Below are 13458 nucleotides of genomic sequence, written 5' to 3'. Positions count from 1 at the left end.
TAATAGCTGTATAGTGGTAGCTCATGTACTTTTTTTTAATGTTTATTTTCAGAGAGAGAGGGAACATGAGTGGGGGAGGGGCAGAGAGAGAATTCCAAGCAGTCTCCGCACTATCAGTGCTGAGCCTGATGCAGAGCCTATGTCAGGAACCATGAGATCGTGACCTCAGCTGAAATCAAGAGTCAGATGCTTAACTGACTGAGCCACCCAGGCACCCCTCTCATGTACTTTTGTTTTTCATTTCCATTATGACTGATAATGTCAAGCTTTTCTACGTGTGTATTTGCATTCTCTGTATCTTCTTGGGTGAAGTGTCTGTGTCTTTCATGCAATAAAAAAAAATGGAGTTATTTGTTCATTTGCTCTGTTTTGATAATTTTTTAATGTATTTTGGATACAAGTCCTTTCTCAGATACGTGTTTTGCAAATGTTTCTTCAGTCAGTGGCTTGTCTTTTCATTCTCTTAATAGTGTGTTCCAAAGGGCAGTCAATTTTAATGTGGTGCAGTTTATCAGTTTTTCTTTGTATGAACTGTACTTTTGGTGATGTGTCAAGAAATCTTTGCCTAATCCAAAGTCACCAAGGTTTTCTTTTCTATTTTCTTCTAGAAGTTTCATAGTTTTAGGTTTTACACTTAGATTTGTGATTTTTTGAGTTAATTTTTATGTAAGATACGATATATGGATCCAAATTCACTTTTGAATATGAATGCCCAGTTATTCTAATACCATTTGTGGGAAAAGCGCTCTTTTTTCCCCTGAATTATCTTTTTAGATGATCATACAGTTTTTCTTATTTTAGTTTGCTAGTGTGGCAAATTGTATTGATTTTTGTTTTAATATTAAGGCAGTATTGCATTTTGTGCCGTAAACCCAACTTGGTCATGATGTATTATCCTTTTATGTATCTTGTTGAATTTGAACTTTGCTGATTCTATTTAGAATAGTTGCATCTATATTCATAAGTATTAAGGTCTGTTGCTTTCTTGTAATGTCTCTAATTTTGGTACTAGGGTGGGGACATGAAAGAATGAGTAAGAAAGTATGCCTTCTTACATTTTCTGGAATTTGCATAGAATATGCATAGGATTGGTATTATTACTTCTTTGGTAGAATTCACCAGTGAAGTCATCTGGGCCTGAGGTTTTCTTATTGGCAAGATTTTTAACTACAAATTCAGTTTCTTCAGTAGATGTGTTACCTGTTTCTTCTGGAGTGAGCTTTGGTAGTTTGTGTCTCTCAAGATATTTATTCTTTCATCTAAATTACTGGATTTGTGGGCATAAAATTGTTCATGCTATTCCCTTATTTTCTTTTAAATACCTTTAGAGCCTACAGTGGTTTTACAATTATCTCTACCATTCTGTCATTCCTGGCATTAGTAATTTGTGCTTTCTCCTTTATTTCCTAATTACTCTGCCTAGATTTATTATTTTCATTGATTACCTCAAAGAACTGCTTTTGGATTCATGTATGTTTTCTATTTTTCTTGTTATCTTTTTGTTGATTTCTGCTCTGATCTTTATATTTTTTCTGTTCTTTTGCTTATTTGGGGTTTAATTTACTCTTTTGTTTTGTTTTTTTTTTTGTTTTTTGTTTTTTTTGTTTTCTAGCTCTCTAAGATGGAAAGTGAAGTCATTGGTTTAAGATCTTTCTGTTTATATAGGTGTTGAATGATATAAATTTACCCCTAAATACTGCTTTACTAATAACGTCCCTTAAATTCTGATATGTTATATTTTCATTTTGCTCAAAATACTTTCTAGTTTCCCTATCTTTTGGGTTTTCCAGATATCTTTCTGTTACTGGTTTTTAATTCATTTTTTATTGTAATCAGAGAAATAGCTGGTGTAAATTGAACCTTTTAAATTTACTAAGAAAGATTTGTTTGATGGCCTAAAATATGGTTTATCTTGATAAATGTTCTATGTGTGCTGGGAAAGAATGTGTTTACTGCTGCTTTTGGATGGACTAGCATTTAGGTGAAGGACATATCAATTGGATAAAATTGGTTGATAGGATACAGAAGATGTGAAAAAAGCTAACTGATTTTTTTTGGTCTACTTGTCTTATCACTTATTTAAAAAAAAATTTTTTTTTAACGTTTATTTATTTTTGAGACAGAGAGAGACAGAGCATGAACGGGGGAGGGTCAGAGAGAGGGAGACACAGAATCTGAAACAGGCTCCAGGCTCTGAGCTGTCAGCACAGAGCCCTACGCGGGGCTCGAACTCACGGACCGTGAGATCATGACCTGAGCCGAAGTCGGCCACTTAACCGACTGAGCCACCCAGGTGCCCCGTCTTATCACTTATTAAAACAGAGAGGTATTTAAATCTCTTGCCATAGTTGTGGATTTGTCTGTTTCTCCTAATAGTTCAGTTTTTGCTTCATGTATTTGGAAGCTCCTGTTATTAGATTTGTTAACATTTAGGATTGTTGTCTTGTTAATTGTCCTTTTTATAACTATGAAAGGAACTCCTTTATCCCTAGATTTTTCTTATCTTTTGTCAATGTCTTAAATTTGTGTGTGTGTGCATGTGTCTTTGATTTTTTTTTTTTTTCTTGAGCATTTGAAGAGGAATTTCCGGGTTACACGATTTAAACCTTTTAAAGATTTTTAATATCTTGCCAGATTGCCCTCCAGAAAGACTGTGCAGATTGATACTTGTCTTAGTGTTCTTGAAGTGTTTTTATAGAGTACAGAGATCTGGTCTTCTAAAATTTAAGATAATGTATAAAAGTTGAGTGAACTGTAGCATTCTGTTGACCACAGGATAAAATATACTACCATTTGTGTAATCTGCTTGGTAGAAAATTAAAATTATATGTGTAATTTTCAAGTTGTCATGTATTTTACATCATATCTTTTATTGTTCCATATGCATAAGCCAAAAGTGGATATCCTGTTTCTTTTTTTTTTTTTTTTTTTTTTTTTTTGGATATCCTGTTTCTATACTAGAGATATGTAAGAGGAGAGGTTATGATATTTGTTTAAACTTTTTAACATATTTTGTAACGTCTTCAGTTAATATTCTAGAGATGATTTTCAGAATTTTATGCTTACATTTGGTTGCATTGAATGTTTGTCTCTAAATAAGCTAATATGTGGAAGGAAGTTTTATGTAAAAAATCAGATATTTATAAAGGTACTTTCCAAGATTAAATATGAAATATTATGTGCTTAGATCTGATAGGGATTTGTGGCTGCTTAAGCTTTGGTAGTACCTGATGCAAATAGTGCTTTATAAGGTAATCCATTGGATTTATGTATCTTTTTGATATGTAAAAATGTTTCCTAGGGAAGTTTTACACAGTAAATGATAAATGCATATCATACTTATAACCTTTTATAAAAAATGAACACAAAGAGTATAGTGACCTGTTTGGTAATTCTGAGCTGTCCTTTTCATACAGGAGTCTTCCAGAGCCTCTTATGACCTATGAGTTACACGGAGATTTCATTGTTCCAGCCAGTAAGTATGATGTAGAGGTGCAGAGACAGTTGGATGGTTGACAGTGTGTTTAAACTAAAATTTCCATGTGAAAAATCTAACTTCGTGTTCTTGTAATCTGTGTTAAAAATAGAAATCACTTCAGAAGATGCTTGGTTTGTTCTTTTAGAGGGTGAAAAAGAGGGACAAGTAATATATTCATTCATTCATTCACATTTATTTATTGCCTACTGTGTGCTAGTCACTGGTAGATACTGGGTACATGGAACCGTGAAAGGATTTCTGCCCTCAGGAGTCAGTTCTTTAGCAAGTATTTGGGCACACGCACCTCTCACTGTCCCATAAAACATATAGTAATGGCATGAACAAAGCGTTATGGGAACACACAAGTATTTAACTTGCAGAAGGTTGGGGAAGATTAGCAGATTTGGAGAGATTAGCAGGTTGGAAATGGCTTCATATAGAAAGATATTTAGATGGAAATTACAGGCAGAAGGAGTATTATGAGATAATGCCAGAAGCCCACACAGTATCTGATAGAGAGTGAATTATATGTGATAAAATGTTAAATAAAAAAGGCCTATAGTCGGTAGAATTTTAATTTGTGATTAAATTTTTCGTGAGTCATAATCATTTGAAGCTGTCTTGTTTTCTATTATTCATACACTTCAGTTTTTGTGTTTGACACGTGGTGTTTAATCATCAAAGTCTTCTGAAATACATTGGTGCTAGGTATTTAATAGTTAAGGAGATGAAGGTTGAGACACGTTAAGTAACTTGCCAGATTATAGGGATCTTTATTTAAAATTCAAAACCCAAGCTCCACTGGCTAAAACCTGCAGTATTGGTTTTCACAGGTGCACTGACAGTAGCTATAATCGTATTTTCATTTCCTCCCCCCCCCCCCCACACACCCCTTGGATGTATTCCATAGTTTAATCTGTTGAAAAATTCAGAGTAATCCCTTTGGGTCCTATGTTACTGCTGCCCGAACATTGCTTTAAATGTTATCTTCTTGTGAGGTCTTTGGTCCAGCCAGTGTAAAGGTTCCTAGTGTGTTACAGAAGGAAGCAATGTGTAGGCCCAGCTAGACTGTACATATAAAATAGGCCTTCGGAAAAGGCAAAAATGTGGTTCTACTCACTTTTGTTTTTATGTGGAAGAGGATTTTTTTTTTTTTTTAAGAGAATTTGTATGATCAAGGAAGTGGGGGAAAATTTTCTTGGCAAAAACTCAAGCAAAGACTTAGTTGTTTTGATTTCTTCCCTGTGGCATTTTTGGCAAACTGGGGAAAGAGAAATTAAACTCTAGTTGAAGGACAATTGTTTCATGTTGTTCGCCTTAGAGACTGGAAAAAGCAGAAGAGTGCCAGTTTTAATCTAGACTCCTTTGAGAATTGGAGAAAGATAAAGTGATTATGGAAAAAGGTTTTAAATTACCACAAGTTAGTGTCATTATGATTATCACGCCTTATAATTGAAGCCAGTGTGTTTGAAATTCTAATGTCAATGTTGTTTGCCAGATGAAGTCTTCCTAAGAGGTGGGGACTTAGGAGTGGTAATGAAGTCTATGGTGGTAGGAAATGAGTTTAAAGAGTTTGTCGAGACTGTGCTTGAACAATGTGGTAGAAGAGATTGCATAAATATAAACTGTATCGTCCCCTACTAGACCTGTACCTTGTGTTTTGCCTCCTGACTTTCTGGGGATGCTGTAAGAGAGTCTTGACAATGATTTGAATAACAGGCCTGTTTCAAAGAAATACTGTAGCTGCTGTAATTATTGGCATGTATTTTCACCCAAGTGGAATTGCAGGTGGAACGGGACCTGTAGTTACCTTATTTAATGAGAAGAAGTACATGTGTCAATGGGTGTATCCAACATTCCCAGTGTAGACTTTAATTTGTTATTTGAATCTCTGTGAGTGCCCCTCTCTCTACTCACAGTGCCTCGTTTAGGAAGGAGTGTGCGAGCAAATTCTCTAATCTTCCTCACATCTACTTTGAAGTATTGCATGAAACCGTTACAGAAGTCAGGTGGCCAAAATTAGTCTCCTCTTCTGAATATTGTTGGAAAATGGGGATTGCGGTCAAGTTACCATTTTCTATTGACAACGGCAGAGATTACCTTGATGTGCGAAAGTGTCTGTTAGCAGAGCTGACTGCTAAAATTACCAAGCATTGCCAGTCTTTGTTACCGCCTCTCACACCAGCACAGAAACTAATTTTTGATTCCTTCCAGTCATGTGCGGTGGTTTCCATCTGTTCTGTGCTATTGAGATGGTCTCTTCTGCCCTCCCTGCTGAGAATTCTGAAGGTTTCTCCTCGGTCCCTTTATTTTTCCCTCTCAGTTTTTTTTTTTTTTTCTCTGTAGACTTCTGTTCAGAACCCATGGGTTAATTTCTGGAGTGCATGATACGAATAGGAATTTCATTTGATTTTTGTCACCACAAAAGACAAACAGTTTTTGTTCTTCATTCTTAAAAAAATACTGTTCAGTGTTGGATGCCTTAGGAAATTAATTTTTCTTGTTCTTTTTTCTTTTTTTCTTTTTTAGAGAAAATTGAGAGTTAACTAAACCCTCTCAGCTGAGAGAATTAACTGAAATTGCTGAAAGGAACTAGAGTTTATCGGTCTGGGGAAACCACTCCTTTGTTTCGCTTTTACTTGTGCATGCAATACTTCACTTCTGACTTTCTGGTCACCAACTGTGTGGGATATTTTCCCCATGCCAACCACTTCTGTGATATCAGCTGAGCATCCTACAATTCAGTTTGGATTCTGTCTACTTGGAGGTAGTGTCAGATCCCCCAGGGTCAGGGCTCAAGACTGCCCCACTTCAGACACCAGTCACAACTCCCGGGTCATCCACGGGACTTCTGACTGACTAGAAATCAGAGTTTCACAACCTCCACCTTTGGTATGATAATTTCTTAGAATGGCTCACGGAACTCAGGGAAACACAAACTTATATTTTCCAGCTTATTATATAATGAAAGATATGTTAGAGGATATGATGAAAAGCCAGGTGAAGAGATACATAGGATGAGATCCAGAAGTGTCCTGAGTGCAGAAACTTCTGTCCCTGAGAAGTTGGGGTGCTCCACCCTCTGGGCATGTATATGTGTTCACCCATTCTGAAGCTCTCCAGACTCTACTGTTTTTATGGAGGCATCATCATGTAGGCATGATGGATTGTGAACTCCACTTCCAGCCTCTTGTCCCTCTCTGGAGAATGGGAGGTGGGGCTGAACATTCTGAGCTTCATGTTATAGCTTGGTCTTTCTGATTACCAGCCCCCTTCTAGGAGCCCACCAAAAGTCACCTCATTAGAACAAAAGATGATCATAGCACCCAGGAAATTCCAAGGGACATAGGAGCTCAGTGTCAGATATTCCTATCACTTAAGAAATTACGGGGGTTGTAGGAGTTTTGTGTCAGGAACTAGCATCAAAGACTAAATATTAGAACGGAAGATTCTCTGAGCACTCATATTCACAAGGCTTTCAGAAGCTCTATGTCAAGAATCAGAAACAGAGACTAATATATATACTTCTTATTACTTCACAACATCTATCTTGTGAGAAAATGTAATAAGCTTTTAGTATAGAAATTCGTAAGATGAAAACACAGTTTACTTGGTCTGTGCAGGAATGCAAAAGATGTGCCCACCTGGGGAAGGCTGGGGTGTCTACCGGAAGGTGTTAACTCTATGGCATTTCTTACCTCTGAGAAGGTTGCAGTCCATGGTCTATGTGTTAGCCTTCCAGGCTCAGAGTCCTTGCTATATCATATTGATAAAAATTGGACCCATTCTGGATTGGACTCATGTTAAGCTTAGTTTGAGAATGACAGCTGTAGCTTGGATGCCTAATATGGCATCACACAAAAATATTTACCCCCGAACAAGAACACTTGTCTTGCTATGTTCTATATATTTTCTTTCTGTAGTCAGATTACTTGGGAAGCACAATCATAATCACAAAGTTCTTAAGTCATTTATGATGAAAAATATAACTATTACGGGATCCAGGACACGGGTATTTGCCTAACTGGAATGTTCTATTCTTGTTGATAAACTTGCATAGGAAGCAGGAAAATCATGTGGTCTTGGTTGGGAAAGACTTGAAACCTGGACATTAAAGGAACTGAATGCCTAATGACATTCAGCTATTTTAGCCTGATATATTCATTTCTCAGTGGATAGGGTCTCCCACAGAAGAACTGGAATACTTGATGTCTGTTGAGTGAGGCACCTGGGGAAGTGTTTGCATATTTACTGCTAATGTTTTCCTAAAATTACAGTACTGTTGACTTATGACATTTAAATATTGAAATAATTTAACATTTATCTGCCTGGGTAGCTTTGATAAGCTCCAGTAAGCTGTGATCCTGTCTTTTTCAGTCTCTTTTGTTGGCACAGCATCCTAAGCACATAGACCTTAAGTGTTGTGGATGCTGATTTCTAGCCCCACAATTGTAAAAAATGCTTTTGCTATTACAGTAAACTAATTTCCTGGCATATGTTAGGAATTTGGTATTATGATTAATTCAGTATTCTAAATTTTTAAAATGGTATGCTTTTCATTATATAGTTTATATAAGTTAAAACATAATGAAATGCATAGAGCATAAACAACTGAAGATAATTTATCTAATTATATAATTTATCATTTAGAAAGCTTTTCTTGAGTACCTTAGTTATTATTAGGTTGTAGCCACTTGGAAATGAAATGCCTATTTAGTAGAGATTTCTGATTAATGTCAAAATGAAGCAATGTTTTGAGAAAAAAGAAATTTTCTTTAAAAGCCTTCCAAATATTCTTCTTTTTGAAAGAGGAAAAAAGCATACTTGAAAAAAGTGTGTGTGATTTCAAATGAGATGGATGTGGGAGGGGCACTCAAAGAAGGAAGTGGAAGGCTCTAACTCTAATTTCAAAACCAATTCTACTATTTTTAGAAATGAAGAACCTTTTCCTGAGAGGGTGGGAAATGATTTCTGTAGCTTGTGTTTCTGAATAAGTAGTAAATCCCCAAATATTAACATTAGATTTTCTTTGGGAAAAAAAGATTATTAATGACACGATAGACAACATGAGTTAGAAGTAGCTTTTTTAGTGCAAAGTTTTAGAAAATTTTCAGTTTTGAATGTATAAAATTTTTACTGTTGGCGGTTATCCTTTTATTCCTTTGGAATATTTTTACTATTTTTCAGAGTCCCAACTTTAATTTTTTCCCCCTACATTCATTCATTCATTCATTCATTCATTCATCCATTCATTCATTCATTTATAGCTTATTTATTTTGAGAGAGAGGCAGAGAAAGAGGGAGAGAGAGAATCCCAAGTAGGCTCTGTGCTGTCAGCGCAGAACCCAGTGTGCGCTCGAACCCATGAACCATGAGATCATGACCTGACTGGCAATCAAGAGTCTGATGCTTAACCAACTGAGCTACCCAGGTGCCCCAGGAAAATGTTATTTTTTAAAAATTAATTTCATCTTTCTCCAGCTTTGATTTGATAAGGCATTACCTTGGTTTTAAGTCTAGATAAGAAACTTGATTGTGATTAATCACCTAATTTGTGGCGTTTTTTTTGAAGTATAGTTAGCACACAATGTGATATTAGTTTCAATTATATAACATAGGAATTCAGCAAGTCTCTTCATTATGCTATATTCATCACAAATGGAGCTACCATCTGTCATCATGCAATGTTATTACAATACCATTGACTGTTTCTCCTATGCTGTGCCTTTCATCCCTGTGACCTATTCATTCCATAACCGGAAGCCTGTACTTCCCACTTCCCTTCACCCGTTTTGCGCATCTCCCACCCCACCCCCTCACCCTCTGGAAACCACCTGTTTGTTCTCTTTGCTTATGAGTCTGTTTCTGCATCTTTTGTTTGTTCATTTTTTTTTGTTTTTTAGATTATACAGTTAAGTGAAATCATATGGTATTTGTTTTACTCTAATTTGTTTGTTCACCCCTCTAGGTCCATCCATGTTGTTGCACATGACATGAGCTCATCCTTTTTCAAGACTGAGTGATACTTCTTACCCAAGTCTTTAGATAGTTATACTTTTGTTTTCAGTGACAAACTTAGTCTGTGTCTAAGAGTTTTTATTATGTAATATGATTTGATTATTTTCTACTTTATCAGGTGCCTTTTCATTTCTTAGCCTTTTGCTTCCTTTGTCTTTAGCAATAACTGTGTCCTGTGCTGTGAAATCTCATTCCTCACTCTAAAATATTACTGTTGGAAGTATAAACTGGCACAGGCTTACCTTTACAATCACTGGAAGCAACTCCTGTGTTCATATAATTTGATGGTGTTGTGTTCCTTTTAATGACATGGAGAGATGTCCATGGTATTTTAAATGAAATAGGCTGTTTGCACGTTTTGTTACAAAAACAAAATTATGAAAGGTATAAACCTAAAATTTGTCAGCCTAAGTTGGGAAGGATGACATTTATTATGAGTAGCTTAATATAAGTGAACTTTTTGTTGAAACATAATAGAAATATACATGAATAATAAATATATAGCTTAATGATTTTTTTTTTTTTTTTTTACAAATTAATGGTAGCCATGTTATCAGCCCTGGATTAAGAAGTAAGACATTTCATAGTTCCAGAAGCTCTTCCTAATACTCACACAGTCACTATGGCATGTAAGCACTCCCCTGACTTTTTTTTTTTTTTACTAAAAAATTTTTTTTAATGTTTTTTTATTTTTGAGACAGAGAAAGAGTATGAACGGGGGGAGGGTCAGAGAGAGGGAGACACAGAATCGGAAGCAGACTCCAGGCTCCGAGCTGTCAGCACAGAGCCCAATGTAGGGCTCGGGCTCACAGACTATGAGATCATGACCTGAGCAGAAGTCGGATGCTTAACCGACTGAGCCACCCAGGCACCCCAGCCCCTGACTTTTGATACCATAGTTCCATAGGTTAGGATTGCTGCATTTGACTGTGTGTAAATGGGAATCTCTTCTTTTGCATTCAGCTTCTCTTGCTCATCTTGTGACATTTTATCCGTGTGGGGTGAATCAACAGTTCATTCACTCTCCTTGTGGTACCGGTTTCCATTGTATGAACATAACCACAATGCATTTATCTGTTCTACAGTTGATGGAGACTTGAGTGGTTTCACTTTGGGGGTTAACAAGAGTGTTACTGCTATGAGCATTCTAATGTGTGTCTTTCAGTGAAAATTTATGTGCATTTCTCCTGGTTTTGCGTAGAATTTTTGCACTGTGGGTTGGAATGTGTGTGTTCAACTTCAGGGGGCATAGCCAAAGAGTTCTCCAAAGTGATTGTGCCATTTCATTGTTCCCATGTAGTTAGAGTATGACAGGTCCAGTTACTTGCCAGAGCTTAGTATTTTATTCATTTAGAGCCATTCTGGTGGTGAGAAGTAGTAGCTCATTGTGGTTTTATTTTTATTTCCCTGATAAATAATGAGGTTTAGCACTTTTTCATATTTTTATTGGTTTATTGGCTAATGTCTTTCGTGAAATTCCTCCTCCAGTCTTTTGCTTATTTTTCTTTGGGTTGTCTCTTTCTTTTCTGATTGATTGATAGTTCTCCATAGTCTGATTGCAAATTCTTTCTCAACTATATGCATTTCAAATTATTAGTGATTTTTTTTACTAAGTTCTTTTATTTACATTTTCTGACATTTTAACAGAGCCAATATTTAGTTTTTACAAGAAGCAAAAGAGTAAAACCATTATCATTTTGAAGAAGCAAATTCCCTAAATCAGGCAAAGACAAAAACCATATTATCTCACTTATATGAGGAATCTTAGAAAAGACAAAAACAAGCAAATTAATAGATACAGAGAACAGATTGGTGGTTGCTGGGGGCTGGGGAGTGGGCAAAATGGGTTAAAGGAGTTGAAAGGAAACAAACATCAGTTATAAAAGGAACAAACTTCAGTTATAAAATAAATCATGGGGATAAAGCATGGTGACTACAGTTAATAATACTATACTGCATATTTGAAAGTTGCTAAGATAGTAAATCTTGAAAGTTCTTATCATAAAAAGATTTATAACTGTGTGGTAATGGATATTAACTAGATATATTGTGGTGATATCTAGGATTATATACAAATATCAAATCATGTTGTATAACTGAAACTAACATAATGTTACGTGTCAGTTATATCTCAATAAAAAACAAATTCCTGTTTCTTGATCTGCTTTACCTTTCTTCCCCTTTCCCTTCCATTTCTTGGTTTTCTGAACAAGTGGTCTGAAATTCTGCTTTCTCTGTCCCCTCCAGCCACCCATGTTTTAGCCTTCTTGTGTTACTAAAGAGGGGATCCCGACTGGCAAACTTAGAGGTGGGTGTCTGGGCTCTCCTCCTGGTCTTTCTGTTCCCTAGTCCCTTGTTAACTATTGATACCACTGGCTACCCAGGCCTTGCACGTTTCTTCTCACTTCAGTTTCTAATGACAGTGAACCTCCTGGTCCTTCCTCTTCTTCTTCCTTCTGTGCTTTGCTTAGCCCCCAGTTGGCATCTCCTGTGCACCCCTCTGGAGATGTTTTCCCAGCAGGGCCCTCTTAGCTTTCTGGAGTGGTTGGGCAGCCTTGGCCGAGTGCTGGAGGCCACTCCCTCTGAAGAACACTGCTACCTTTAACTCTAACACCTCCTACCATTCCTAGCTCCCAGTTAGATACCTGGCCCTTGAACATCCCTTCCTCCTTCACTCCCAACCATCATCTTTCCCCTCAAACCGGCGACGTCTCCTCTGCTCCTGTCTGTCAGTGGGACTGACCATACTATCACATGACCCAGGCGTGAAACAGTGGTCATCTTTGCCTTCTTCCTTTGATCTGCAGCCAGTCTGAGGCTAGATGCTGTCATTCTGCCCCTTCCGTAGTAGCTCTCACGCAGTAAGAGTAATACAAACAACAATAGAGACGATGGCGCCTGTTTGTTCCTGTGGAGTTTTGTGCTTTGCAGGTGTTACGTCACTGAATCCTATAATGGCTTTTTGAGATAGTATTGTTAACTTCATTTTGCAGAGGAGGAACTGAGGCCCAGAGAGGTTAGGTACCTTGCTCATGGCCACTTTTTGTCAGGTGGAAGAAGCAATTCTAAATCCTGCTTGCAGGCTGTGCTTCTTCGCTCTACTTCCTTCCTTGTAATTCTACTTCCCGTCCCCCTTCCTGCCTTACCACTTCTTGCTCAGATAGCATTTCCCTCCTAATTTGCTTTTTTTTACCCCATTCTAATCCATCTTCCAAAAAATGTCAGGTATATCTTCCCCAAATTTAACTCTGTTCGTCTCTTTTCCCAGACTTACTCACAGTGACTACTTTAGAACCAACAGGAAGATGGATTCTTCAAATTTGCTTTTATAAACCAAAGTTTGGTGTTGGACTTCTCATAAGGTTGAAGTGCTCTCTGTCAATAGGCTGTGTATTTTCTCATACTGTTTGCAGAATCTGGAATGTGCCCCTTATGCCTCAGTTCTGCTTTTCCTCAAATTCTTCAACACTCAAGACCCAACTCAAATGTTCTCCCTTACCTGAAACCCTTCCTCTGCTGCTGCAGTCAATTCTCCGTGAACCTCCAAGCAGTCTGTCACTGTCCTTTCTGCTGCAGTAACTGATCACTGAATTTTTATCAGTCACTTCTTTGACATCCCTGCAAACACCAGTGGAATTCTCTATAATAAGCATTTTATTGATTTGTTTGATAATTTTTGGTTAAGAACACAATAAAGGGAATTTGGGCACATTGCTGATAAAAGCTGTGGATAATCCATTCCAAAGTCTAAGGGATAAAGTGAATGTGTGAGTTCTCTAGGGCTGCTGAATGGCTTACAACAGTCAGTCAATCAATCAGTAAGTAAGTAAGTAAATAAGATTCATTCATTCACAATTCTAGAGAATAGAAGTCCAAATTCAAGGTGTACATTGACAGGGCCAGCCTCTAAAGGGTCCAGGGAAGGCTGTTTCCTTGCCTCTTCCAGTATATGGTGGTTCGCA

General features: G+C 37.0%; 1 protein-coding gene across 4 annotated transcripts in view; it reads left to right on the top strand.

The window, feature by feature from the left end:
- Positions 1-13458, top strand: part of ARHGAP10 (Rho GTPase activating protein 10) — a 320443-nt gene that overhangs the window by 202020 nt on the left and 104965 nt on the right. For all 4 annotated transcript variants that reach the window (XM_042935344.1, XM_042935343.1, XM_042935345.1 and 1 more), the window contains one exon: positions 3417-3475. In XM_042935344.1, the coding sequence (XP_042791278.1) occupies positions 3417-3475 (59 nt within the window). The remainder of the gene's footprint in view (positions 1-3416; positions 3476-13458) is intronic.

This window comes from Panthera leo, chromosome B1 (assembly GCF_018350215.1).
Source record: "Panthera leo isolate Ple1 chromosome B1, P.leo_Ple1_pat1.1, whole genome shotgun sequence".
NCBI classification, from domain to species: domain Eukaryota; kingdom Metazoa; phylum Chordata; class Mammalia; order Carnivora; family Felidae; genus Panthera; species Panthera leo.
Note: the sequence above shows the minus strand (reverse complement) of the source record. Positions and strands in the feature narration are given on the sequence as shown.